General features: G+C 55.2%; 2 protein-coding genes across 11 annotated transcripts; one reads left to right on the top strand and one right to left on the bottom strand.

The window, feature by feature from the left end:
• Positions 1-13,183, top strand: EXTL1 (exostosin like glycosyltransferase 1). Of its 6 annotated transcripts, XM_028487618.2 has the most exons (13): positions 1-355; positions 877-1,788; positions 6,614-6,704; positions 7,008-7,115; positions 7,950-8,069; positions 8,594-8,726; positions 8,926-9,032; positions 9,895-9,984; positions 10,705-10,791; positions 11,081-11,241; positions 11,967-12,141; positions 12,297-12,454; positions 12,782-13,183. In XM_028487618.2, the coding sequence occupies exons 2-13, from the start codon at positions 1,016-1,018 to the stop codon at positions 12,987-12,989; spliced, it is 2,211 nt and encodes a 736-aa protein (XP_028343419.1). In that variant the 5' UTR covers positions 1-355; positions 877-1,015; the 3' UTR covers positions 12,990-13,183. The 6 variants fall into 6 exon arrangements, 5 of the variants coding, with proteins under 5 accessions (XP_028343419.1, XP_054939499.1, XP_028343428.1 ...); XR_003679108.2 differs by having other exon boundaries at positions 1-1,788; positions 12,297-12,566; positions 12,782-12,868; XM_055083524.1 differs by having other exon boundaries at positions 1-1,788.
• On the bottom strand, positions 8,050-24,467 carry SLC30A2 (solute carrier family 30 member 2). 5 transcript variants are annotated; one of them, XM_028487642.2, is made up of 8 exons: positions 23,417-23,437; positions 22,811-22,885; positions 22,521-22,716; positions 21,447-21,593; positions 20,621-20,774; positions 19,699-19,873; positions 18,851-18,956; positions 8,050-8,348 (listed from the first exon to the last, which is right to left on the bottom strand). In XM_028487642.2, the coding sequence occupies exons 2-8, from the start codon at positions 22,835-22,837 to the stop codon at positions 8,050-8,052; spliced, it is 1,104 nt and encodes a 367-aa protein (XP_028343443.1). In that variant the 5' UTR covers positions 22,838-22,885; positions 23,417-23,437. The 5 variants fall into 5 exon arrangements, with proteins under 5 accessions (XP_028343443.1, XP_028343431.1, XP_028343436.1 ...); XM_028487632.2 differs by lacking the exons at positions 8,050-8,348; positions 22,811-22,885 and adding exons at positions 14,836-16,136; positions 16,621-16,755 and having other exon boundaries at positions 23,417-24,467; XM_007111339.3 differs by lacking the exons at positions 8,050-8,348; positions 22,811-22,885 and adding exons at positions 14,846-16,136; positions 16,621-16,755 and having other exon boundaries at positions 22,521-22,738; positions 23,417-23,556.
• Between the last annotated feature and the right edge of the window lie 1,642 nt (positions 24,468-26,109).

Raw genomic sequence — 26,109 nt, 5'->3', positions numbered from 1 at the left:
GGGGGTTATTATTAATAGCAATCCAGAAAACGGGTTTGGAAGGGGTTAAGTGGAGACCTTGCCTCCCAGCCAGGAGCCAATCAGGGCTGGCAGGGGAGGAGCCAGGCTGCCGCTAGGAAAGAGATCTAGACTGGCCAGATGCTGCCCTGAGAGGCGACGCAAGATACCAGTGGGGCTTGGGGACCATGGGGCAGGGGCTTGGCACGGGGACCCTGGCCTCTGCACCCTGATAGCTCCAAGCCAAAGGGTGCAGGACCATCTACTAGCGTTGGAGGGAGGAGGGGCCGAGCCGCCTGAGCCAGGACAGTGGGAAGGGGGGAGAGGACCAGGACCCAGAGCCCTCCCAGCCCCCCAGGTAGGGGCCACTGGCTGCACTCAGGCCTTGACCTCAGCTGACTCTGAGAGCCCACATGGGATGCAGGGTCTAATTTAAGCACCAGCTGCAGGGCCCACAGCCCAGGAGTGCCTGCAAGCGGGCACAGGTGCGGCCAGGCTGCTCAGGGGCTACTCGGGCAGGGGGAGGACTGGGGAGACCAGCCCTGCTTCCACCCAGCCCTGCACCCTGGCCAAGCCGCCTCCTGTGGGAACCCTCATGGGTTCCCCCATGGCCTGGCAGACGGCCCTCCTCTGCATTGAGGCCAAGGTCAGGGGGTGCAGCCAGGAGGGCAGAAGGACACTGCCTTGCAGTCTGGACAGGGGTTGCATCAGCCTGAGCAGCGCCAGGGGAAGGGGGCCCTGCTGGGAGGGCAAAGGCTGGCTTGGTTGTCCAAAGGCCAAGGAAGCAGAGTCCTGACCGCAGGAAGGCAGGGCCAGAGAGCTGGGTCCTACCTGGCCTCCTGGTGCCTGGCCTGTGACTTGCTGTTTGATCTTACACAGGCAGCCTGCCCTCGATGGGCCTCAGTCTTCCCATCTGTATGATGCAGGTGCTGACCTAGAAGGCTGATCGCAGTCCCAGAGGCCTACACTCAGGCCCCTGCTCCTCCTGCCTCCTGCAGCCCTGGCTGTGGGCGGCCACATGCAGTCATGGAGATGGAAGTCCCTCTGGCTGGCGCTGTTGGCCTCCTGGCTCCTCGTCCTGCTGGGAGTCTTCCCCCTTCTCCGCCTGGCAGTGCCCACCAGACCCCGGGCAGGAGTCCCCCAAGGCTGGCCCCACTGGCTGGACGCAGAGCTCCTGCAGAGTTTCGCCAAGCCTGGGGAGCTCCTGGAAGATGGCCCTCAACCTCCTCAAGCCCTCCGTGGTGGCAGCTGCAACTGGGGAGCTTGCTTTGACACCTCGAAATGCAGAGGTGGTGGCCTCAAGGTATTCGTGTACCCAGCGGCTGGACCCGTCTCTGAGACTCACCGCAGGATCCTGGCTTCCATCGAGGGCTCCCGCTACCACACGCTCAGCGCTGCTGAGGCCTGCCTCCTCCTCCTCCTCAGCCCGGACACCCCCACTGGAGAGTGCGACCCGGTGCCCCCGCAATGGGATGGGGGCAGGAACCATCTGGTCCTCAGTCTCCACCCAGCCCCTTGCCCCCGGACCTTCCAGCTGGGACAGGCGATGGTGGCCGGGGCCAGTCCCACAGTGGACACCTTCCGGCCCGGCTTTGACGTGGCCCTCCCGCTTCTCCCTGAAGCCCACCCGTTGCGAGGTGGGGTACCTGGCCAGCTGCGACAACACAGCCCCCGACCCGGGGTGGCCCTGCTAGCCCTGGCAGAGGACAGGGGCAGGTGGCACGTGGCAGGCACCGACTTCTCTGCCTGCCCCTGGGATGGGCGCTGTGAGCAGGACCGTGGACCCAAGCAGTAAGTGGAACTTTCCCCTTGGGGGCTGGATGGGAAGGGTATGTGATGGGAGCAAGCCCAGGGGCCAGGGTAGAGGGCAGGATTGAGGTGGGCAAACTTAGGCCTCAGCTGCAGCAGGAGGGAATCAGGCTAGACAGCAGAGAACACTACCACCGAGATGGTGATTTGCTGCAAGGGGTGTCCAAGGAAGGTTTTGGAATTCTTCCTTGGGGATCTTTAAAAGCATAAAACGTGACTCACTCCTATTCTTCTTCTTTTATTCCAATCCTTTCTTCCCTAATATTTTATTTAACATACAACTCTATAGTGCTTACTATGTGCTAAGTACTTTTTATAAATGATTATAATAAAATAATACTAATCTTTATCTTTGAAGTGTTGGTGTACCAGACACTAAAGCTCGGAGAGGTTGAGTAACTTGTCTGAGGCCAACCAGCCAGAAAGAGTACAGCCGGTATTTTAATCCAGGATTGCCTGGCTCCAAAGCCGTCAGCCTTAGAATTCTGGCTTTTAAGCAAGAGTTTATGCTCAATCCTGTCAAATGCCTCAGAGCCATGGTCACAGATGGAAGCTGCTCCTATGTCTAGTTTCCGGGATTAACCTCTCAAGGTAACAGGCTTTGGTTATAGCAAATATGAATTAAGTCAGACCTACAGAAGAATTCCTACCAGTGAGAGTGCCTGAATATATACAAGAGGCATGGGGACCCATGGGGACATGGAGAGCTCACGTAGAAACTTCTCTCTACCTGGGCTAGTTGGGGTGACACACCTCAGGTGGTAAAGGAGTTAACGCCTAAGTACCCTAACCCCTCTGCAACCCCCAGGAGGCCAGCAGTCTCCAAAGTCTGGCTGGGCAGACTGGAGGTGGAACCTGTCACTCTAGAATCCTTCCCTTGTCCCCTGTCTCAGGTATCTCCCTATGCTTTGCTAGAACAACATGGCTTATTCTGAGCTCCACTTCCCTGCCAGGAATTCTTCACGTGGACAAGCTCCATTTTTGCCTCTGCTTGGGGCTTCTGGGGCTTTTCTCAGCCACAGTGCTCTTGTGGGAATGGAATCTCTCTACCTCCTGAAGGCACATGACCTCCAGGGAGCCCCGCAGCCAGGTGTAAGAGCAGAACTGCCCCTCAGTCCCCGTGACCCTTCTGCTAGGACCCATCCCTAGCAGGCATCCTCGGCAAATCACCCGAAAAGCTGCCGATCCCCCCAGGTACCTCAAACTCCAAACTCAGACAGAGCTCACCTTTGGTGACAAGGTTCTCCGCTCACCTTGCCTGGCCTTACTTCTGATTAGGCACTTAGCCATTCTTGGTTACAGGAAGTTCTTCTTTCAGCTGCTTTAGTTATGGCTAAATGCAGTCGGTTGCTGGTGAATATGAAAATTATTTTAGCCTGAACTTCTCTGAGAAACTGAAACTTGGGGAGTGCACACAATAGGTAGGTGCTCACTAAATGTTTACTGATTGAATCCAAATTGGCCGGAACTGGCCAACGTTTTCTAATAGGCGTGGGCCACCCTCTGAGTAGCATTTTCGATAAGTGTATTTCCAAGGTGTGATGCCTGACAGCCTCTAACTGTCCTCTGAATTTCAAGCTTTTCTGTCTTTGGCCTCAACCCACCTGCAGGCAACAGGACTTCTCACCTCTGGAGTAGCTGGAGCCTCAGTTTCCCTGACGTGCCAGGCAGCTGCCTGAGCAGCCAGTCAAGTATAGGGACAGAGAGAGAGGGAGGCCCACGGCCACAGGCCAGCGCCCGGAAGGTGGCCTGAATAAACAAGTGCTGGCCAGAGAAAGAGGCGATTCAGGCCCCTGCCACCGTCCCACATTCACTCTGCTGGGGGAAGCGGGGAGGGGAGAAAGCGGGCATCTGGGGAGAGCCTGCTCCACTGCTTTACATAAGTCATGGCTAATCCTCTCGAGCACCCTTCAAGGGAGGTGTTATGATCCCCATTTCAGGGAACAGGAAACTGAGGCTCAGAGACGTGGAGGCAGCCAGCCAAGGGCCTTGGCGACAAGCTCCGCGGTTCACCACAGCCTCCCTCACTGCTCCGATCAGGCGCTCAGAGCAGCAGAGCTGAGATTAAACCACGCTTCTGGCTCCAAAGCCCATATTTTTCCACCTTCGCTGAACAGTCTCATATTGCTTTAGAATAAGCCTCCACCCGTTTAAATTGTTATTTATTTATTTTTATGAATAGGGAATTCATTCACATGGTACAAAATTCCAAAGGCACAAAAGGGTATACAGTAAAAACTCCCTCCCACCCCTGTCTCCAGCCACCCAGTTCTCCCTCCTGGAGCCAAATACCCTTTCTAGTTTCTCTTGTGTCTTTTCTGAAGTACTCTGGGTGTATATAAACATGTGTATAGGCTCTCCCCTGCTTTGGGGGTTTTTTTACATAAATTTAATGCATGTTTTAAGGTCCCCTGGCCTGTCGCCACTGGGCGCACGAGGTGCAGTGCCTAGGGCCCATGATACTTTAGGGGCCCATGAAAATGTTCTCATTTCTTTGAAAATCAGAAGAAAAAGTGAACTTCTAAATAGAAGAAAATGCTTTCATATATAATATTAGTATGTTTGTTTTTATACCAACACAGTTATCGAATATAGTTTTTATAATATTTTTATGGCTGAGGGACTGCAAAGGCCAAAGTACGCAGGGCACTGGAAGTCGCAATGCAGCCCTGCCTGTGGCCATGGGTGGAGTCCCCTTGACAGCAGCCTTGGACACTGAGGCCCCAAGTCCACGCCAAGCACTTTACACGGTCACAGATCATCAGCAATCACGACGAGATCCACCCCTTCTACAGCACACACACACACACACACACACACACACTCACACACACACACACACACACACACACACACACACACACGGAGGTGCTGGTCCAGCCTCTGATCGGGAACTCACCACCTCCCAAGGCCACCCACTGGCTATTCTCAGCCAGCTCCGTTACTAGAATTTGTGCCGAAACTGACCTTTCAGACATTTAGTCCATTGGTCCTGGGTCTCTCCTCTGTTGCACACTGAGCATTCATTCATTTAGCCCCCACTGAGTGCCCATACTCAGCCAGGTGCCCTGCAAGGCCCTGGGGATACTGGATGAGGGAGGCACAGCCCCAGCCCTCAAGTAGCTTAGTCTTCTTAGAGAGACAGACAAGTCACTGGTGTGACACACATTGTTAAGCAGAGAGAGGGTGGGCAAGCTGCCTGCCCGGCTCCTCTACTTCAGAGCTGTGTGACCTCTTTAGGCCTCAGTTTCCTCATCTGTAAAATGGAATATTAACAGCACATACCTCCCATCTCATAGGGTTGCTGTGAGAATGAAGTGAGTCAATGCATGTAAAGCACCTAGAACAAAGGACATGCTCAGTAAAGCTTAGCTTGGCTCATTACTACTGCAGTGCACATAAGGGCTGTGGGAGCAGAGAGGAGGGAGCCATCCCTGGAGAGACCAAGGAAAGCTTCCCAGAGGAGGTGATATTTGAACTTTATACATTAAGACCAAGTAGGAGGAATTCTTCAGGCTGCAAGGCAGGGAGGGGTGCTCCAGGCTGAGAGAGAAGGAGGTACAAAGACACAGAGGGAACAGTAGACGTTAAGAAGGACTGACTGATACAGTTTATTCAGCAGGCTCTCTGGCTCTGGGTTCTCTGAAGCCTTAAACTTAAGGGTTTTCAGTCCCTTAGGGCTTTACTGGGGGAGGAGGAGAGGGCTGTGGCTGGCTGGTGCTGTGGCTCTCAAAGAGGTGGAGGGTGTCCTGTTTTTAACTTGTAGCTTCTTCCAGAAGAAGCCTGGTGGGACACCTGAGCATCAGCAAAGAAGGCAGGGTCCTCTGGGAGACCCCTGGGCAGCAGGTCTGGGGTGGTTCCGATAACCTGGGGCCAGGAGTTAGCACACCTTGGTTCTAGTTCCAGCTCTGCCCCAGCCCTTTCTGAGACCCTGAGCCAGTCCTCGGGGCTCTCTGAGACTCAGTCTCCCCATCTGTTCAATGAGGGTTGGTCCAGAGGCTAAGTACTCCTAGGATTGCTTCTTGAAGGTTCAGACTCAGGACCAGATCTAGGCCCTATTCAACAGTCTCTCACACACACACACACACACACACACACACACACACACACACACACCCCGTAGCCAGGTCATGGGCGCTCCTTCCCTGGCTGGGCAGCTCCAGGGTGGTGGCTCTGAGGAGGCTGTGACTCCTACCCCTCCCCCCAACAGGCACACACAGCCTGAGTGTGGCCCTGGGGCTGGTCGGGGGAGGTGGGAGGAACAGAGGAGGCCTGTCCTCTGGGCAAGGGGGCCTCTGGGCAGCGGCTTCCTGTGTGGTTCCAGGCTGGGGGCCCAGCCCACCTCCTGACAGAAGAGCCTTTCACGGGCCTGGGCTCTGAGGATGGGGAGAGGGCAGGGCATGGAGGCCACTCAGGTGAGGGCCACCCAGAAGTCTGCTTGAGGCCAAGCGGTGGGAGGGCAAATGCGTGCTTGCCCAAGTCAGACCGGCCTTGGAAACGTCAGCTCCCACCACCTCCCGTTTTGCAAACGAGGGAACCAAGGTCCTAAGAAGAGAAGGGAGGTGTCTAATACCACCAAGGGCAGCGGCAGAGCTAGAGGTGCTACCCCAGCTGTGGGCGAGGGGCAGTGTATGGCCGGGCGTGTGCAGGAGTGTCTGTTAACATATGAGAACATGGTGGTGGGTTTGTACATTGTGAATTTGGGATTGTTGGTGTGGAGGGATGGGGGGCCATCAGGGGAGTCAGGGGGGTGACGGGCAGCTGTCTCAGGTCTCCTGTGTGCAGGGCCCCCTCCTGTGCTCCTTAGGACCCACCCTGGGGCAACGCTACCCAATGCCACCTTCTGCCTCATCCCTGGCCGCAGTCCTGATGCCTTGCACTTCCTTCAAGCCCTGCAGGTACAACCCCGACTTGGGCATCCCCCATCCCTGTCCCCCTACACTCCTGAGCTGGAAGGGCAGTCTGGGCCCAGGCCAATGGGAAGGGCCGGTGAGCTGCCCACTCCTTTACTCTGGGACTCAGATGTGCCTACAGCCATATTCACTGAACCCTCTGCAAAACACCTCCCCCCCAAAAAACCCCACTTTTCTCTCCTCTGTACCCCTTGCCCCCAATGCAGCAGTTGCTGACTTGGAAAAGGGAGGAGGGGTGAGTGTGTGCAGGGTGGGACTGGGCTCCCCAGTGACCTCCCTACCCCCCAGGCTGGCTGCATCCCTGTGCTTCTCAGCCCTCGCTGGCAGCTGCCCTTCTCTGAGGTCATCGATTGGACCAAGGCGGCCATTGTAGCTGACGAGAGGCTCCCACTTCAGGTAGCTCAGGGCCCTACCAATGGGGTGGGGACTAGACCCGGGACATGGGAGGACCCCGGGATCCCGGCCCCCAGGCTGGTCTCGGTCCTCATTCTTATCCCCCATCTGTGTATATTGATGATTTTGCGCCCAGCCCCAAGCCTCTGGGGTTCTGAGAGCAAGAACTCAGCCTCTTTCAGCCTCAGTTTCCCGGCATCTGTACAATGGGATAAGTGAGACCAGATGATCTCCATGGGCTCAACCCCACTGGTCCATGACTGATTAAATACCTAGTTTAAAGGAAAGCCACAAAAATCCGAAATCTGAGTGCCTACATGGAGCTTGGGGTGGGGAAGCAAAATGCAGAGTGACTTTTCCATCTGATGAAACTCATTTTGCCCAGCTCTGAAAAACATATGCATGAGCCTTGAATGCCCTGAGAAGTGAGAATGGTGTAAGAAGTTAACAGGAATAGCCTCCATTCACTGAGCCTCTACAATGTGCTAAGCCCTTAATATGTATTATCTAATTTAATCCTCACAACCACCCTACGAGGCAAGTACCATTATTGTTCCCACTTTACAGATGAGGAAACAGACTCAGACAGATTAAGTAGCTCATCCACAGTCACACGGTTACTAAGTGGCATTTAAACTCAGCTCTGTGTGACCCTTGAACTCTTGATTGCTAAGTTACCTGGGATTTTGCCAAGGCTGGCAGCTGCCAACCCACCTGGAGAAATGTGGGGAGCGGGCTTCTGCTTCCCAGACCTCCAACCTAGGTTGTCCCCACCCCAGGGCGAGTCAGGGCCTGCCAGGGCCCCATGCCTTCTCCTTTGCTCCCTCTGTGCCCCAGGTCCTGACTGCCCTCCAGGAGATGCCCCTCACACGGGTCCTTGCCCTGCGTCAGCAGACCCAGTTTCTATGGGATGCCTACTTCTCCTCAGTGGAGAAGGTCATCCATACCACTCTGGAGGTGAGGGGGATTCACCTGGTGGGGGCTCTGGTGTCTGGCTCTGCCTCATCCCTGCCCCTCTCCATGCCCCTCTCTTCGGACACCTCCTCTGCCCTGGTGTTTGGGCTTCCCCCTTGAAGATGCTTCTGAGATGAATCAGAGACTTGGCTCGGAGCTCTTGGATGAGTTCCTTCTCCAGTCTTGGCCTCAGTTTCCCCATCTGTAGCAGACAGATTTCAAAGCACGTGCCAACTCCAGCTGATGGGCATTGGTTGCCTGGGGCGTATGCTGGGAGGGATTCTGGGTCCGGAAAAAATGTCATGACCTGTTAGTGGTATCTGCCATGAGTGAAGACAGCATCACTGAGTGACCCCCTACCCTGGACTTCTGAACCTTTCTGTCCCCAGCGATCTGGTGTTGCAGATGCTGCCCTCCCCAGATTCCTGAAGGGGGAGGTGTGGGGCTGCACCAGGTCCCCACTTCCTCAGACCCCGCCCATGGCCACGCTGGCCGCTCCCTCTGCACAGCCTTCTCTCATTTCACAGATTATTCAGGACCGGATCTTTGGAGCCTCTGCTCACCCCTCGCTACTGTGGAACAGCCCCCCAGGGGCAATCCTGGCCCTGCCCACTTTCTCCCCAAGCCCCTCGGACTTCCCCTTCTACCACTTACAACAGGGTATGCCCTAGGGATGGAACAACATGAAGTCCCCTCATCAACTCTCCCCAAGTCTCTGCCCCAGCCTCAACCATAGAGCCCCACCAAGCCCCTCCCCAAATCTCCCACATCTTTTCTGGCTCCCCAAGTCCCCAACTCAGGTCATTCTCAGGGGGTTCTGTCCCCTCCCGCCCTAATAGCCTGTGTCTCATTCCTCCAGGCTCTCGTCCTCTGGGCAGGTTCAGCGCCCTGATTTGGGGTGGGGCTCCAGGCCAGCCCCCCCTGAAGCTCATCCAGGCTGTGGCAGGCTCCCAGCACTGTGCCCAGGTCTGCCCCCTTGCCAGCTGGGGTGCCGGGATCCAGGATGGGGGCAAAACAGGGCAGAGCCCTTGAAGACATCTGGACGCCAAGGATAACCACACATTTTGCGGGGAGGCATGGGAAGGATTTTCAAGTACCATTGCTGCCTTCCTCTTTCAGTCCCAAGTTTCTAGTTCCTTTCCCCCACCTGTACCCCCCCTCCCTCACCTCTATCTCCCCCTCCCTCATGGAAACTGATGAAGCCACCTGAAAAACAGGTGCCTCTTGTGGAGGTTGAAATAAACATACATGCATTCGTTTATTCATCCAGCCTTTTCTGAGCACCCTGGGCTTGATGCTGAGGATGCAGAGAAAAAGTAGGAATGGATTCTGCCCCAGATTCATATTCAGTTAGCATTTTCCAGGACACAGACTGTCAAATTTCACTTCCAGAGAAGCCAGATAGGCTCTTGAGAGTACTGGGAAAGGAGACAAGCAGTTAGCTCAGCCAGGGTGCAGACGGATCAGCTTCAAAGATGGGACATTTGAACTGGGCTGGGAATGATAAAGGAGCAGGAGGAAGAGAATGAAAACCTTTGAGAGAAGATGGGGATGGGGCATGGGGTCAGGGCCCAGGCTAGGTGCGACTTGAGTTCTAATGCTACAGGTAGCTACCTTCATGTCACTGGAATTCATGCCTTCCGGAAGCTCAGAGGCAAAAACAGGGCAGTCATGAAAGGACCTTGGCTCTAACTAAACTCCTCCCAAACTCACATATACAGCTGCTCTTCCAAACTTCTTCCACCCTGAGAAAGATTACTCCTGGGACACCCCACACACACCCTGGCCTTCTGACCCAGACGTCAGGAACATCCCCCTTTCCTTCCAGATCTTGGTTCTCTGGAGCAGTGAGAAGCCACCCCCAACCAGGTGGCCCAAGACAGCAGTGCCCTTGACAGTCATTGATGGGCACAGGAAGGTGAGAGATGGGGAGGGATGTGGAAGGGTGGGCTCACTCCCGGAAACCTGAGATCTGGGGAGGACATACATAGTGTGATTTACTTGGGCCTGAGCCAAAGCTGGACTTCAAGTTGGGCCTGGAGAAATCAGACCATGGGTTTCAGCTGCAGGCCTAACAGAAATGATTCTCTTCCATCCCTGGCCCTTGTGAATTGTGCTTCCAGAGAACTGGGGTTTTCTATGATGAGGGAAGGCAGAGAGAGTACATCGCTGCCTCGGGTAAGGGATAGAGGGGAAACCTGGACAGGTGGCAGCATTTTGGGCGGGGGTGAAGGGGTGGCTTCCAAGAACCTGGGTTGGTGTGACACACCTGCTTGCCTATGCTGTTCTGGAAAAGTCCCTTCATCTCTCCGGACCTGTTTCTTTCAAACGAAGGATGTTTGACAACCCTTCCAGGGTCGAGGTGAACATCTACTGTGACAATAGAGGAATCCTGAAATGTCAAAACTGGAAGGGCCCTAGACACCAATGGCCCCATTTTACCAAAGGGCAAACCGAAGTCCAGAGAGGGAAAATGAGGCCCTCAGGTCCGAGTTCCGGGCAGACTTGCTGTTTTCACTGCTCTTCCTTCTACACCATGTCTGCAGGGGCTCCTGCTTAGCAGATATGCAGATACTCATCATGGGAGCCCGGGGAGGGGTCCTACGGCTGAGTTGCCCTCCACTCCCTCCCCCTGCAGGTCAGTGACCGCTTCTTCCCGTACAGTGCCATCAGCACCGATGCCATCCTCAGCCTGGATGCCCATAGCAGTCTTTCCACAAGTGAGGTGAGGACTCCCAAGAGGAGCCCTGGCAGCCCTCAGACCCCGGGAGCTGGGATGACCAGAGATCAAGAAGTCCAGCCTCCTGCTTTAGGAGTTTTCAGCTCCTAGCTGCAAAAGCACTGTTTCTAGCTCCCAATTGGGAAAGTTCCCCTAAGCATCCCCTGGAAATTTTCTAGCTCCCTTCTCCTCTCCCCTGAGTCCCCTCCGCCAGGCTCGCCTTGCCTCCATGTCTCGGGAGGCTCCTGGCTGGGCAGGAAGTCCTTCCTCACACCTTACTTAAATATCTCCCCAGGTGGACTTCGCTTTTGTGGTGTGGCAGAGCTTCCCGGAGCGGATGGTCGGCTTTCTGACGTGGAGCCACTTCTGGGATGAAGCCCGGGGTGGCTGGGGCTACACTGCCAAGAGGACCAATGAATTCTCCATGGTTCTCACCTCGGCTGCCTTCTACCATAGGTACAGATGCCAGCCCCGGCGCTGGGCTCAGAGGGCCAGAGAACCCTCCTTTGAACCAGGAGCAGGGTGGCGTGGGAGTGGACACAGCAGTCAGCCGAGAGCTCAGAGATCCAGGTTCAAGGCCACTTCCCAGTGCTGTGATGGGCAAGTCTCCTCACCTCTCTTGAGGTTCAGTTTCCTCGTCTGTAAAGTGTATTCACCTCACAGGGCTGGTATGATCGTCAAATAACAAAAATACATGAAGTCCTTGGCACACAGATAGTCAACAAATGGCAGCTAGTTGTATTTTAAGTAGAGCCATGCAGAGGATATGGACAGCGTTTGGATTTGGGGGTGGGTGAATCCACAGCCTTCCTGAAGCTGGTCTTTGGCCTGCCATGTTTGATGGCCTTGGAACTAGCTGATCCTCCCCTCATTCTGGCAGTGACTTCAGACTTCAGAGCCCAGGGAAGGGGGGCCCAAGGAGCAGTGAGGGAGGGGGCAGGGAGTTCTCCGTTGGCTGCAGACAAGCCACAGAACACAGAGTAGTGGAGAGTGGTGCATACTTGGGGTGGGAGCTCTCTGAGGCAGCCAGGCTCAGCAGAAAAGGGAGCAGGACTTTCACAAGAAGTTTAGGAATTGGGGTCAAAGGGAGAGTAAGGTCAGGAGGGAGAAGAATGGGGTCTGGTTGGGGCGGGGGGGAATTCAGCTGCAGCCTCTCCCGCTCCTCCCCACTCCTTACCCAGGTATTACCACACCCTCTTCACCCACTCCCTGCCCAAGGCTCTGAGGACCCTGGCAGATGAGGCACCCACCTGTGTGGATGTCCTGATGAACTTCCTAGTAGCATCCGTCACCAAGTTGCCCCCTATCAAGGTGCCCTATGGGATGTGGCATCAGGAGGCCAGACCTCCTCCACTGGTGAGGATCTAGGGTGGTGGTCAGCACTGGGAGGGTCCCGGCTGGGGAAGGGATTCCCATTCTAACCCCAACCCTTTTTGCTGCACAAGGCGGGGGGAGGGTGGGGTTCCGAGGACAGAGAAGCCCTTCAACGCATTTCTCCCCGCCCCCCTTAGGAGCCTGGGGGTCCGGGGCTCACGCAGGAGCCGCAGCCCGCAGCCCACAACTGCATCAACCAGATGGCGGCAGGGTTCGGCCACATGCCCCTGGTATCTTCTCGCCTCCGTCTGGACCCAGTGCTCTTCAAGGACCCGGTGTCCGTGCTGCGTAAGAAGTATCGCAGCCTGGAGAAGCCCTAGGAGGGACTAGCTGAGACCCCCGCTCGGCTCCCAGCGGTCGCTGCAACTGCCTCGGGGGAGTGGGGAGGCTCCGCCTCCTCCCTTTCGGTATCTGGAGACCCAATCAAGGCTGCCACTTAGCCAGCACGGCAGTACCCGATTGGCCAGCCACCGCCTCGCCCCCCACCCCCCAGCCTAGCCGCTAGTGGCACTTCGCACGTGCACGTCGCTGGCTCTGGGGCCCTTCCTCTGCCTTCGCAGACCCCTTGCCTGGAATGCCTTTCTCGGCTTCTCTGCCGAGCTGACATCTACTTCTCTTTCAGATCCTCGCCTCCTCCACGAACCTGCCTGACCCCCACCCCCGCCCCGGATCCTCTGCGCTTTCACAGCCGGATGTGTCCCTTAGTCCCGACGCTATTCATGCTGCCTCGCAAGGTACACCGTCAGGGCCCAGGACTAACCCGGGAGCCCCGGGAGGGCAGGGCCGTGTCCTCGTCTCTCTGGCCTGGCAGGTGCGCCACAAATATTTGACGAACAGATAGATGGAAGAGACATCAACTACATGCCTGGCTCTGTGGCGACAGTGGCGGGGGTGTGGACAGGTGTGCGGAGTGAGACACAAAACTGCACCTCCCACCCCCCCCCCGGGTTTTTAGTCCGGCCGGAAAGCAGCGTCTCGCAGAATCCTGGGCGCAACCCTCGCGCCCCAAGAATACAGCAGAGAAGTGCCGGGGAGCCAGTTTCGTGGCTCCCTTCTCGACCTGGCGGAGCACAGTTGGGGGTGGTATGGGAACGCCGATGGCCCTGCCGGGCCCGAGCCCCTCGGCTCAGGCACTGCCGTCGTCCTGCATTACCAGCCTGGACCACTAGTGGTCAGCACCGCGTCGCGCTCCCTCCCCCCGGAAAGGGAAGGAAGCTCGAAACGCCCATCGGGTGGGATTAGGGGGAGCGGGGACGTCGAGATTGGTGGTGCGCAGCTTGAAGTCGGAAAACTGGTTGGCCCACACACTTAGGACTAAGAAGGGGCCATTTCTAGGTGGGCTGTGTGGGAGCAAGGGTGGTCCCAAGCGCCCTGGTGGTGAGAGTGGAGAGGGGGAGGGGACGCTGGGTTCTCCTGGGTTCACCCACCTGGAACTGGAATGATCACTTCCGAAATAAAGCGCGTGTCTTTGCCCCTTTGCTCAGGCTATAAATACCTCTACAGCAGCTGCACGGGGGCAGGGGGACTCAGGTCTTGCCTGGGAGCTGGGGCCACTCTAGAGGAACGGGGATGGTGGGTCCAAACCAGGTCCAGGGTATCCGGTGTTTTTCTGCTTTGATGGCCTCGCAGCTTTGGAAACTCCCGTGACTAGTGACTAGCTCTCTGGCCAGAACATGGTGTCCCCAAGGCCTCCCACGTACATCCTCCAGTTTGACCTCTGGCCCCTGGATGACTCAGGACATCCCCAGAGCCAGTCACAGCGTGGGATGCAGAGAAGGCTCTTTGGGGAGGCATGGGGCTGCTATATTCTTGAGATGGAGGGGGGACTGGGAGTTTAAGGGGAAGGGAGACAGTCTGGCCCTGAGTCAAGGACAGTTGTTGAGAAAGCACACAGCTGCAACCCCGGCAGCCTTCCCAGGGTGGGGAGAACTCCAAGTGCCAGGCCCAGCTGGGGGAAAGAGACACCTTTCCCTCCCCACTCACAGTTGCAGCACCCAGAACACTGAACTACCTTGGCATGGCCTTGCCTGTGGGCTGCCAGGCCCAAGGGCTCATACTGTACCAATATGCAGCCCAGAGCAGGTCCCCAGCCCCTGCTGTAGGGGGAGGCCTAGGGCTGTGTGACTTTGGGCAAGTGACTCAACCTCTCTGAGCCTCAGTTTTCTCATCTGTAAAAATGGAGGACAGCAATCACTGTCTCTTGAGAGGTGTGTAAGGACTTGGAATATAGTAAAGCCCAGGATTCAGGTTCCTGCGGCCTGCCATGGCTGAGGGGAGGGAGGAATTTGATTCCCAAGATTGGGGTGGAGTGGAGCTCCACCAGCGGTCTCTCTCTCTCTCTCTCTCTCACACACACACACACACACACACTTCCAAGCCAGCACAAACAACTTCCCACAGGTTTGAAGGGGCCAAAGAACCCTCAAACCTAGATCACAGCCAACCCCATGACAGTGCTGGAAAGGCACAAACAGGTCATTTCACAGATGGGAAGAGAGAGGCTCAGAGGGGAAGGCGAGTGACCAACCCCTCCTCCTCCCGCTGTGGGTCAGGACAGAGTCAAGACAAACCCAGTGCTGCCCCCAGAGGCTGGGAAGCCCACCTGGCCCCTCAGGCCATCCTTCCAGAATGATGATAAAAGTACCCACTCTTCCACAACCACCATATGCTCAGCTGACTTTGGTTCCAGTCCTCACAACAACCCTGTGAGGTAGGTGTCAACATTTCTAGTCTGCAGATGAGAGAGGCGCTGACCTGCCTAAGGGCAGAGACAGATCACTAGATCAGAGCCACCTGATGACTGGGCATGCTGCCTCCTCTGTGAGACTGGGGACAGGTCCCCTGGCTTCATCTTGGAAATACAAGCCACCTCCTAATTCAGGAATCTTCACACACACCTCAGGAAGCCAGGGGCTCCTGTTCAGGTGGTACCCTCTTTGTCCTCCATTCCCAAGTTTTGAGCAGGCCAGGCCATACCGGCAACAGAGCTGGCCCAACCATACCCAGTGTCAGGCTCCTCGACCCCGGGACACAATCAGGGCAAGAGGAGTGGCCCGGGGCCTGTAGGGCTGTTTGGGGGGGACCCAAGCTGAAATCTCTGCCCACCTCCATCCCTCCCGCCAGGACACCTTTGTGTTGGCACAGCTTCCTGGGCGTTGGCGAGGCGGTGGAGGGGAATAAAAAAAGAGGAAACCTGTGGGTCCTTACCTAGTCAGAAGCCCCCGACCTCCAGGAAAAGGAAACATTTGGCTCTCAGTGAAATGACTCAGACACAGATCAGCCTCAGGTGCCCCTGGCTCCCCATCTCAGGGGGGACCCGTATGAGTGTGCAGAGTCCTCATGGACTCCTTGTAGCATATTGTTAGAGGCAGAGGAAGAGGGCTCTGTCCCAGGGCTTCTTTACAGATTCATAAGGCAAAGGCCAGACAGACTGAAAATGGGAAATGAGGCAGGTAGGTGAGGGGACAATGAGTCTCCCCTCTATCACCCCTCACTATGCCCCACTGCCTTTCCAGAGGCTAGTGGTAGGGCGGCATTAGCTGAGGATGAGGCCCAAACCCTGCCCCACCGGGAGCTGGAAGAGCGGGGTCACACCAGCTTTACACCTGCAGAGTTCCCATCCTGGGGCTGGCGGTAGTCAGATGGGGGAGACGGGGAAGAGCCCATTCCTGGAGTGGGACGAGCCTCCTCCACACTGAACATGGAGCAGCAGTCAGGAGAGGGACCTGGTTTATAACCCACTTGGGGTAGGCAGAGCCCTGGCTGGGCCTGGGGGACACTCAGTCCAGCCGTCTGCAGGCCTGTCCGTGCCCCAGTTGCCCGGCCAGGCAATCAGCCCGAGGGACCCTGGCATGACTGACAGTCCTTCATGTCCTCAGAGTAGTCCTCTATCTGGATGGTCATGGTGTGGAAGTGGAACTTCCCCTGCAGGCGGGCTCTGGCTGCTTTCAGCACAGTCTGGGCATCTGCGTTCCCAGCTGGGGGCAGAGAGGACACATGAGGGGAGGCACCAGAGAACCGATTACTCACTCTTGGGCCCTTAGGAATGATTAGGAGCCCCAGTCTCATATCCTACTCCCAGCAGAACAAGATAGGGGACGATGAACATCAGGAAACCCCCAGACTCACTCCTGTACCAGGCAACCCTCTGGTTCCCATACCCGGCACAACCCTGAAAGAGCAGGAAAGGCACTGGCTTTAAGGCTAGGAATCTTTCCTCTGCCACTGATTAGCTGTAAGAGCCTGTAAGTGACCTTACCACCCCCCACCCCCCAACCTCAGTTTCTTCATCTATAAATGGGGCTGTGATGACCAAATGAAATAATGTATGTCAAGTACTCAGCATGGGGTCAGGTCCAATGCATGGGCACTGCAAGCATCTGGGGTCATCTGGACCCATCAGGGACGGCCCCGGGCCCCCCGCTGCCTCTCTCACCCACCCCGAGTGTTCCCACTACTCACAGATGGCGACGTGGACAGACAGGATAGGCTGGGCCACAGTCAGCGCCCAGATATGCAGGCTGTGCAGGGCTTCCACCCCCTCCACCGACAGCAGCAGATCCCGCACAGCCATGAAGTCCATGCCCCTGGGGGTCCCTGAGGATGGCAGGGACAGGGGTTGAAGGAAAGGGCGCCCTCCACCCACGCTTGTTCCTGCTCCTCAAATGTCTCCTCACTCAGACCTCCTTGGCCTGATGTTGCCCCCACCTCCCAAATGACCCCCATCATATCACCCTGTTGTATTTTCCTCTTCACACTTAGCACTGTCAGAAATTCTCTTATTTGTTAGTTTCTTGCTGTCTCTCCCTCTGAAGTGGAAACTATGCGAGCAGGACAATTGTTTGGTTTACCACCCTATCCTCAGTGCCTAGAACAGTGCCTAGTCCCACAGTATATGCTCTATTAAAAAATTTTTTTTTGTCTTCCCCAAGTGGTGCTGGGAAAGTTGGACAGCTGCATGTAAGTCAATGAAGTTAGAACACACCCTTACACCGTGCACAAAAATAAACTCAAAATGGCTTAAAGACTTAAACATAAGACATTGACACCATAAAACTAATAGAAGACAGCATAGGCAAGACATATTCTGACATAAATCATACCAATGTTTTCTCAGGTCAGTCTCCCAAGGCAACAGAAATAAAAACAAAAATAAACAAATGAGGGCTTCCCTGGTGGCACAGTGGTTGAGAATCCGCCTGCCAATGCAGAGAACATGGGTTCGAGCCCTGGTCTGGGAAGATCCCACGTGCCGCGGAGCAACTAAGCCCGTGTGCCACAACTACTGAGCCTGCGCTCTAGAGCCCACGAGCCACAACTACTGAGCCCACGTGCCACAACTACTGAAGCCCACGCACCTAGAGCCCGTGCTCCATGACGAGAAGCCACCGCAATGAGAAGCTCACACACCGCAAGGAAGAGTAGCCCCCGCTCGCCGCAACTAGAGAAAGCCCGCGTGCAGCAACAAAGACCCAATGCGGCCAAAAATAAATTAATTAAAAAACAGAACAACAACAACAAAAAACCTACTTTAAAATAAATAAATAAATAAAATAAAATATGGCACAAAGGAACCTATCTACAAAACAGAAACAGACTCATAGACATAGAGATCAGACTTGTGGTTGCCAAGGTCGGCGGGGGGAGGGAGAGGGATGGACTGGGAGTTTGGGGTTGGTAGGTGCAAACTATCACATGTAGAATGGATAAACAAGGTCCTTCTGTATAGCACAGGGAACTATATCTAATCTCCTGGGATAAACCATAATGGAAAAGAATATTAAAAAAGAACGTATACATGTGTATAACTGAGTCACTTTGCTGTACAGCAGAGACTGGCACAACATTGTAAATCAACTATACTTCAAATAAAAGAAATTTTTTTTTAAAGAAGGGAACCTGGGGATCCCTGCACCCGCATGGGGAATCCTTATCATCACTTTTATCTGGGTCAGTCACATTCTTGGAGAAAAAGCTCTGACCTGCAGCCAAGCACTCCTGTTGACCCCAAATCAGGATCTAGACCAACCCTGACCACACAGAGACCTATAACCCAAGATCCTGAGCACAAGCGAGTTGGGTGAATAAGTGTGGTAACTCAGGGCAGACCATCTGCCACCACTGAGCACCCCTCAAAGCCCTGCCACGTCCTCTGGAGGTGGGGGTCCTCAGAAAGGAAGGCCTGAGCTGGAGTGGATTCCGCAGTCTTGTCCAACACCAACCGTCTTTTTCTGATCCTCAGTCTGCGCCCCCCGACCCCACTGTGCAATGAGAAATATAAACCTCACCCCCAAGGGAAGCCAAGTGGAGACTCAGGAAACATGAGGAAGGACTGGAGGGCTAGGTGCTACAGACACCAGCCGGAAGCCCCCTGACTAGGCAGGGAGGACGCATCCCAGCAGGGAGGAGGCACCCTTGGGGGTAAGAGGAAGGAAAGGACGATCCAGAGGACATTTCCAGAAACAACCACACCTGAGGGCCCTGCTCAATGCCAAGATCAGCCCAGGGCCCCAGGAGGTTCTCCAACCTATGCCAGGCTCCAGACCATGGCCCCCCGCCAATGTGCTGGGATGCACCCTACACCCAACACACACACACACACACACACACACACACACACACACACACACACCTGAACTTACATTAGAGCTGGAGAGCCAAGAGCAGAAAGGGAGCCCCAAGCCCAGGTTACCTTCCATCAGCACCAGGATCACATCTCTCAGGATGGTCAAGGTTGTCCCCAGGACGAGGATGGAGAAGAGGAAGGTGCAGATGGGGTCTATAAACTTGTACTCTGGCTACAGGAAAAGGGCAAGGCAGAGCTGGGGCTCACCACCCAACACCTTAGCCTCCCTTCTCTGCTCCCACCCAGCATTAAGTCAGGGAGAGGGGCTCTCTCTGCAGGGTGGGCATGAGCCTCACCCTGACCCTGCCTCCCAGTTCTCTACCTTTTATTCTGTGACCAAAAGGACAGGCAGGACAGACCACAGTTTAGGATAAGGCACTGCACCTTCCCACACCTCCTTGCCCAAGGGGCTGACACACGGACGGAGCTAAATGGAATCTTAGGCACCATCTGGTCCAACATCCCCATTTTATAGATGGGGAAACAGAGGCTCAATTAGAGCAAGGGACTCACTCCACATCATGCGGCTGGCAAGGGGTGGACCAGGCTTCAAATACAACCCTTGGCTCTTTCCACTACACCACACTGCCTCTATATGATGGGCAACGCCCAGGCAGCACACAGTCCTGGGTTTGAATCTGACTTCACAACTTACCAGCTGGGTGATGCTGTGCAAGTCCCTGAGCCTTTCTGAGCTGCAGAAAACACCACCACCTCCCCTTCAGGGTTGTTATCAAGATCAGAAGTGCTAACACTTACTGGGTGTTGGATAAATGTTCCTTCCCTCTCCTACCCTTTTGCCCAGAGCTGGGAGGGAGCTAGAATCTGGAAAGGGTCCTGTGCAGAGAGAAGCCCCCAGGTGATCTACCCTCCCTTCCCCTCCCGGCCCACTTCGCTGTGTCCCCAGCTCTAACCTTGAAGTATAAAATAAAGGCTGCCACTAAAACGCCCAAGCTCTGCAGAAAGTCTCCAACCACATGGATAAAGGCAGCTCGGACACTGGGGTTCTCCTGCTGCTGGCTGGTGTCGTGGCTGTGCTCATGGCGATGGCTGTGTCCGTGGCCAGACTGGTGAAGAATCAACCCCATTCTAGAGAAGTGGAGACAAGGCCAAGGGGCTCATTGAGGTAGCAGATAGAGGTTTCAAATCAGCCAGGTAGAGGCCCCCATCAGGACTGGCATCCCCAGCCTGCATGATCCCTTTGGCCACGTGAGGAGCCCAACCCACGTGGCCTTGGTTCAGAGTACCAACAGGAGAAGGGGCTCAGCTCCATCTAATGCCAGGCTGAATCTGGGCACAAAGATGCCCCAGTGCCAAGTCTCAGAGCAGGAAAGCCCCACAGAGGGGCCTTCACCATGTCATAGATGGTGAAGCTGAGGCCCGGAGAAGGAAGTGGCTTGCCCAAGGCGACTGAGCAAAGGTGAGAGAACCCAAAAGAGACCCTGGTGCTCTACACACCCTGCCTCTCACTGAGACCAATTTCAGGCACATCACCTTGAGAAAGGACTTGGATTCTGCCCCTAGGGACACCTGCTCCTGCAAGAACTAAACTCACCCCTCCCCATGACAGGTATGAAGGCTCTCTGGTTATTCACTGACATGTATGGGGTGGGAACTTGATGCTGCCCCAGGTTTACAGCTCCCGATGGCCTTGCCCTAGGCCTCAGGCAGGACCCAGGTATTCCAGGTGCCAGAGCTCAGACCACTAGGGAAATTCTGATCCTGCGACCTATCTTGGAGTGCGGCACCTCCTCCTTCTAACGACAGCAGGCATGTAGGTATGCGTGTGAGAAGTGGGAGGGGGAAAGACTCACAGGGAACCCAGGCCACACTCACATGACGTTCACGACCACAGCACAGCCCGACGTGATCAGCATGGTCCCCTCCTCGATCTCATAGTCCCCAGAGATCAGCCGTTCCACCGCCAGGTACACCAGTACCCCAGTCACGACCCAGATGGACAGCACAGAGAGCAGGGCGCCCAGGATCTCTGAGGAAGAACCCGGTCCCCAATACCAATCTTAGCATGGGGCCCTAAGGCTAAGGAGCCCCCTCCTCCTCCCCACAAAGTCTGGGCCCGGGTCCGACTGGGCTCCGCTGGAGCTATGGCTGGTGTGGTTGCACCTTACCCCACCACTCATACATCTGGGAACATCTGAGCTAGAAGAAACTCAAGAAATCATCTGGGTCAACCCTTTCTGTTGAAGCTGACTCATTAAAATATATACCCATTGCTCAGCTGGCAAACTAAGGCTTCTGAGGGAACAGAGGCTGGGCCATCTGCCACCAAGAGGAAAATGACAATGCAGCCCAGAGATGAACTTCAGAAGGCTTTGCTGAACTTTCCCTCCCCCTAGAGCTGATCCATGGAGTTATGTGCAGAGTTAGTGCACAGTCATTTATTCTCGAAGTCTGGCCACTTCATTTCTTAGGAAGGTGGACTCTCCTTCCCTGCAGGGTGGGAATTCCCAGAGGAACAGGGGACCAGGGCTCCTCCATCAGACTGGGAGCTCCCAAAGGACAGAAGCCAAGGTTGACGTCCTCTTTCCCCACCCAAATCACCCTCCTGGCCTTACTCAGGGACCCAGTGCACCCACCGAAGAACCTAATCTTGACCTACCCCCTCTCACAACTCCATCCCCATCCCAACCAGGGCCCTTACCAGCTCGCTGCCAGCCGAAGTTCATGGTCTTGGTGGCTGGCCGGGAAGACATCCACAGGGAGAAGAGGCTGATGAGCATGCTGGCAAAGTCAGTGAGTAGGTGGGCTGCATCTGTCATGATCGCCAAACTATGTGCCAGGTACCCACCTGCAGGGGCAGGGCCAAGAGGATGGAGGCTCCTTATCAGTTCCGCAAGGAGCCAACTTCCCAGAGTGTGTGTGCAGCAGGAAAACCATGTGCTCTGGAGAAAGACAATGGATTCCAGACCTCTGCACCATTAGCTGTGTAACCATGGACAAGTGACTTACTTTCTCTGAGCCTCAACTTCTACCATCTGTGAAATGGGATTAGCAAAATCTACTTAGAGGGTGAATGTGAAAATTGAGCTCAAATTGGGCCTGTAGGGGAATTCCCTGGCGGCGCAGTGGTTAGGACTCCCTGCTGTCACTGCGCCCTCGGCATGGGTTCAATCCCTGGTCGGGGAACTAAGATCCCACAAGCCGCATGGCATGGCCAAAAAAAAAAAAAAAAAAAAACAATGTGAAATGGGATTAGCAAAATCTACTTAGAGGGTGAATGTGAAAATTGAGCTCAAATTGGGCCTGTAGGGGAATTCCCTGGCGGCGCAGTGGTTAGGACTCCCTGCTGTCACTGCGCCCTCGGCATGGGTTCAATCCCTGGTCGGGGAACTAAGATCCCACAAGCCGCATGGCATGGCCAAAAAAAAAAAAAAAAAAACAAAAAACCAAAAACCAAAATGGGCCTGGAAAGCATAGCAGGCACTCAGTAAATGCTCCTTCCTTCTAGGCGTTCAGGTCTTCCCTGACCTACTAGTTGTGTGTGATCTTGGGCAAGTTACTAAACCTTATGGTGCCTCAGTTTCATCATCTGTAAAATGAGACTAACAGCACCCATATGACAGTGCAAGGTTGTTGTGAGGATTACATGAGATAGTGTGCATATAAAATATGGAGCTATTCGTATTAATACTACAGGAACATCCAGGAGAAAAGCTTTTGGATCATCCAGACTATCCATGTGCCAATTTCATTTAATTAGCAAAAAAGTCCTTACCAATGACTTCCCCAATCATGAACAACAGACAGAAGGCACAGGCCACACAGAGCTGGTGCCAGGCCCTCTTCTTCTTGGGGTCGCAGTGACTGCCAGGACCCGTCTGGGCATGACAGTAATGGTTGCTCTTGGTAGCCAGCTCAATGGGCTGCAAGTCCAGGCCAGGTGAAGACAGAGGGATCCAGCCAGCCCCATCCTGCCACAGAGATCTGTAAGAACTGTCCCAGGAGGAAGGGTGAGGGGAGACTCAGCTCTGAGATGGGAGCAAAGAGGGCTGACTCCAGTCTTACCTCTCTGCGGGGCCTGATTGTTCCCATGTGCCCATTTGGAAGAAGAGCTTAAGGATGCTCCAAGCTCGACAGACCCTGAGGAGTGACCAGAAGCCCCTCTTTGCAGGGGGTGCTGGGGAACGACCAGTCCAGGAGTCTTGGCTCGATGTGTTCCCTCCCCCCACCACCCCCGCCATCCCTCCCAGGGCCGGGAGGAGGCAAAGACCTTGGGAACTGGCCAAGGGGCTGGGCCGGTCCAGGCAAGCGCGGAGAAGGAGCAGAGCTTACACTCAGGGAGAAGAGCAGATCTCCCCCTCTCACGGTCTGGGGACACCGGGCCTCCCAGGGCGGGGCTGCCCCCGGGCAAAGTGCTGGCCCCGGGGCAAGGCTCCAGGCACGCACTCCCCACTCACCCGCAGGGGTCAGGATCTGTGCTCAGCCACAAGAGTGGGGGGATGACCTCCGTGCCCAGGCTCCATTTCCCCTTTCCTTCCTTCACCTCACCCCCACCCTCCTGTGTGGTCCCAGTTCAAGCCGCCGTCAAAACCAACCACTGGCAGGATAGCAAATGAGGAGGTGGGTCTGATGCCACTCAAATTCCCGCCCCTCCCCAGGCTCTCGCCTTACCCGGCTCCAAGCCTGGGGTCCAACAGATGCTTCCTCTCGGTGGCCTCCATGCGGCCCCGCGCGCCCTGCAGTGTGCTCCCTGGAAGTTGCGCGCGGGACGCTCCGCGGCGCGCACTCACCTGCCGGGAGGGCCCTGCGCGCCTTTCCCGCCGCCCCGGCGCGTGCGCCCCTCGCCCGCCCGCTCTGCCGCGAGTTCGCTCCCGCCTGGCCGTGCCGAGGCCGCTGAGGGGTCGTCCCGCTGTCGCTACCGCTGCTGCCCCCACTACGCCAGCCGTGGCGCCCCGCTTCCGCTGGCTTTATCCGGTCCCCACTACCCCGTGTGAAGCGGCGCGTCGTGTGCAAAAGCCCGCAGGGAAGGGGGAGGGGGCAGCTGGCGGCAAAGGGCCCCGGCATTGACCCCCTAGCACCCCGTCCCCTGCGTCACCGGGGCCCAAGGAGTCCACCTGGCCTGCGACACAAAGCCTAACCGCTCCCGCCCCGCTCTGCTGCTTGGTGTTTCCGAGTTGGGACCAGTCTGCGCCCGCCTTCCCCCGCTCGGGGCCGGCTGTGTCCCACCGAGAAGTTCTCGGGCCCCGGCTTGTAGAAATCCGCTTTGGGTCCCCTGAGAGCAGGAATGTGGCTCCTAAACTCAGAATAAGGGCTCCTGAGGCTGGGGTTGTGTCTTGCCCTCAGGAAACCACTGATCGGTTTCCACTCTCAGGCTGCAGACGCCCGAGCCCCCCATGTTCTTCCGCTCAGGCCAGGGGGCTCCTGCGGGCGGGGTATACCTGCCCTCAGGCTGGGGCAGTAGCCCTCCTTAGGACTGGTTGGCACTGACTAATCCATCCTCGCCACTGAAGCAGCGCCGGTCGCTCGCATCTTGCGCGCTCGGGTTAGGTCTGGGGTGGCCGGCTTTATCTCCACCGCTACACGGAGCAGGGTCCGGCTTCAGCAGCAGTCGCCATCTAGACAGAGCTGACACCACTACCACCACACCATCCTTTCTGCACTGCCCCGCAGCAGTTCCCAGGAGCCCCAGGAAGGTGCCATGCGTGGTGTTCCGCCGGGAGAAGCCGGCCGGCCCTTCTGGCCGGCTTGGTGCCCCACCCAGTTGAAGCTTCGCCCTCCCCCGGCGGCTGGGTGGGAGGAGGGGCAGGGGCCTCTGATAGGCCCTCTACATAAAAAGAACTTTGGGCTGGGGACCTCCCTGGCCAGTCACCCCATCATCAAGGGCCCTAGGGACCTTGGCTTGGCTATGGCCCTTCACAGAGACAAGAGACTAGGGTGTGAGCCTGTATCCCACACCACTGGGGACAAGGAGGGGCTCCTTCAGTGTCCCCCCGACAGGGGTCATCTTGTTAGGAAACTAAGTGCAAGGAGCGAGGATGGCAGCAGCATGCCTGCCTAGATTGGGTCCCCACTGAGTGCCTTTCCACCTCCTCTGGACTCTTGAGTGTGGACAACTTTTACCGCAGGCTTCCTGGCTTTCCTGTATACTCTTAGAACCAGCAAGCTCAGCATTACCTGGAGGAGGTGTTAGAATGCAGGTTCCAGGTCCCTGCATCAGACCAACTGAATCAGAATCTCTGGATGTAGACCCTAGGAATCGGCATATTTACAGATTCTCAGGGGATTTTCTGCACAGTAAAGTCTGAGGACCTCTACACGAGCTTTTATCATCTCAGACATATATTCACCTGATCTCCCCACTAGATTTTAAGCTCTTTGAGAGCTGGGATGTATTTTATACTTCTATTACAATTTAGTTTAGCTCTGAGCACCTACTGAGCACTTAGTTAAATGCCTGTGAATTGGATTGAAATAAAGAAGTATATAAATATAGGGCTGGTCACTTAACCAGATGAGAGTAAGTGAGGTAGGTGCAGTTCACAGGTGTTTCTTGCTGGGCCATCTCAGTCGTGTTGTAGTTTCAAACTGCCCTATGCTCAGATTAATCTTATAATTTATTTGAGGGCAAAACATTTATGCTTTAAAAAAGTGTGTCATCTATGTCCCTCTCGTTCCCTTTAATGCAAAGCATATTGTAAATTCTCAATATGTGGAGATTTACAAATTGGATCCAGACACATATATTCATTTTATAAAAACTTTTATGCCAAATTTCCCTTAAATTAATACTTTTCTAGGATGCACTTTAATTGATTTGCAAGAGTTTGACTAATTAGTTAAGACTTTGACATACTGAAAAACTGTTCCACTTGTATTCTATTCACAGATTCCCCAGAAGGTCCTATGCTAATGACCTAGCAATTTGCAGACCTCAACAATTTTATTCTAAAAATGTAGATTCTCCTATAAAGAAAAAAATGTTTCCTGCCATTCCAGTTCTACAAGGATCAAGCCATTAGCTACTACAGTCTGCCACTGAGGAGAATTCAGGACGGAGAAAAATAAGAAGTATTCTGGGCTTTGGATATACTGGCCCCTAGGTAGTTAAGATGCACATGTAATGAAAATTTTTAATGATGCCAGATTCTTGCATCTTCCCTTACATAGGAAAGCACTAAAATCGTTAACTTGAGATATCTGTTTTCTGTGATTAGCAGACTAAATACTTTTCCCAGCAAAAAAATTCATATATATCCTGGCTCCTCCCTTACCTCTTCAGAGCAGCTCCTTAGTAAGGACCCCAAGGCCTCTCACTGTTGTGGCCTCTCCCGTTGCGGAGCACAGGCTCCGGACGCGCAGGCTCA

Source organism: Physeter macrocephalus, chromosome 3 (assembly GCF_002837175.3).
Source record: "Physeter macrocephalus isolate SW-GA chromosome 3, ASM283717v5, whole genome shotgun sequence".
NCBI lineage: Eukaryota > Metazoa > Chordata > Mammalia > Artiodactyla > Physeteridae > Physeter > Physeter macrocephalus.
Note: the sequence above shows the minus strand (reverse complement) of the source record. Positions and strands in the feature narration are given on the sequence as shown.

Coding starts and splice junctions, on each gene's coding strand:
- EXTL1 (XM_028487618.2), top strand. CDS start 1,016: ATGCAGTCATGGAGATGGAAGTCCCTCTGGCTGGCGCTGTTGGCCTCC. Junction 1,789..6,613: donor CAGGACCGTGGACCCAAGCA/GTAAGTGGAACT, acceptor TGTGCTCCTTAG/GACCCACCCTGGGGCAACGC. Junction 12,142..12,296: donor AGGCCAGACCTCCTCCACTG/GTGAGGATCTAG, acceptor CGCCCCCCTTAG/GAGCCTGGGGGTCCGGGGCT.
- SLC30A2 (XM_028487630.2), bottom strand. CDS start 23,809: ATGCCGGGGCCCTTTGCCGCCAGCTGCCCCCTCCCCCTTCCCTGCGGG. Junction 20,775..21,446: donor CTTCGGCTGGCAGCGAGCTG/GTAAGGGCCCTG, acceptor GTTCTTCCTCAG/AGATCCTGGGCGCCCTGCTC. Junction 19,874..20,620: donor GCTGTGGTCGTGAACGTCAT/GTGAGTGTGGCC, acceptor CCACTTCTCTAG/AATGGGGTTGATTCTTCACC.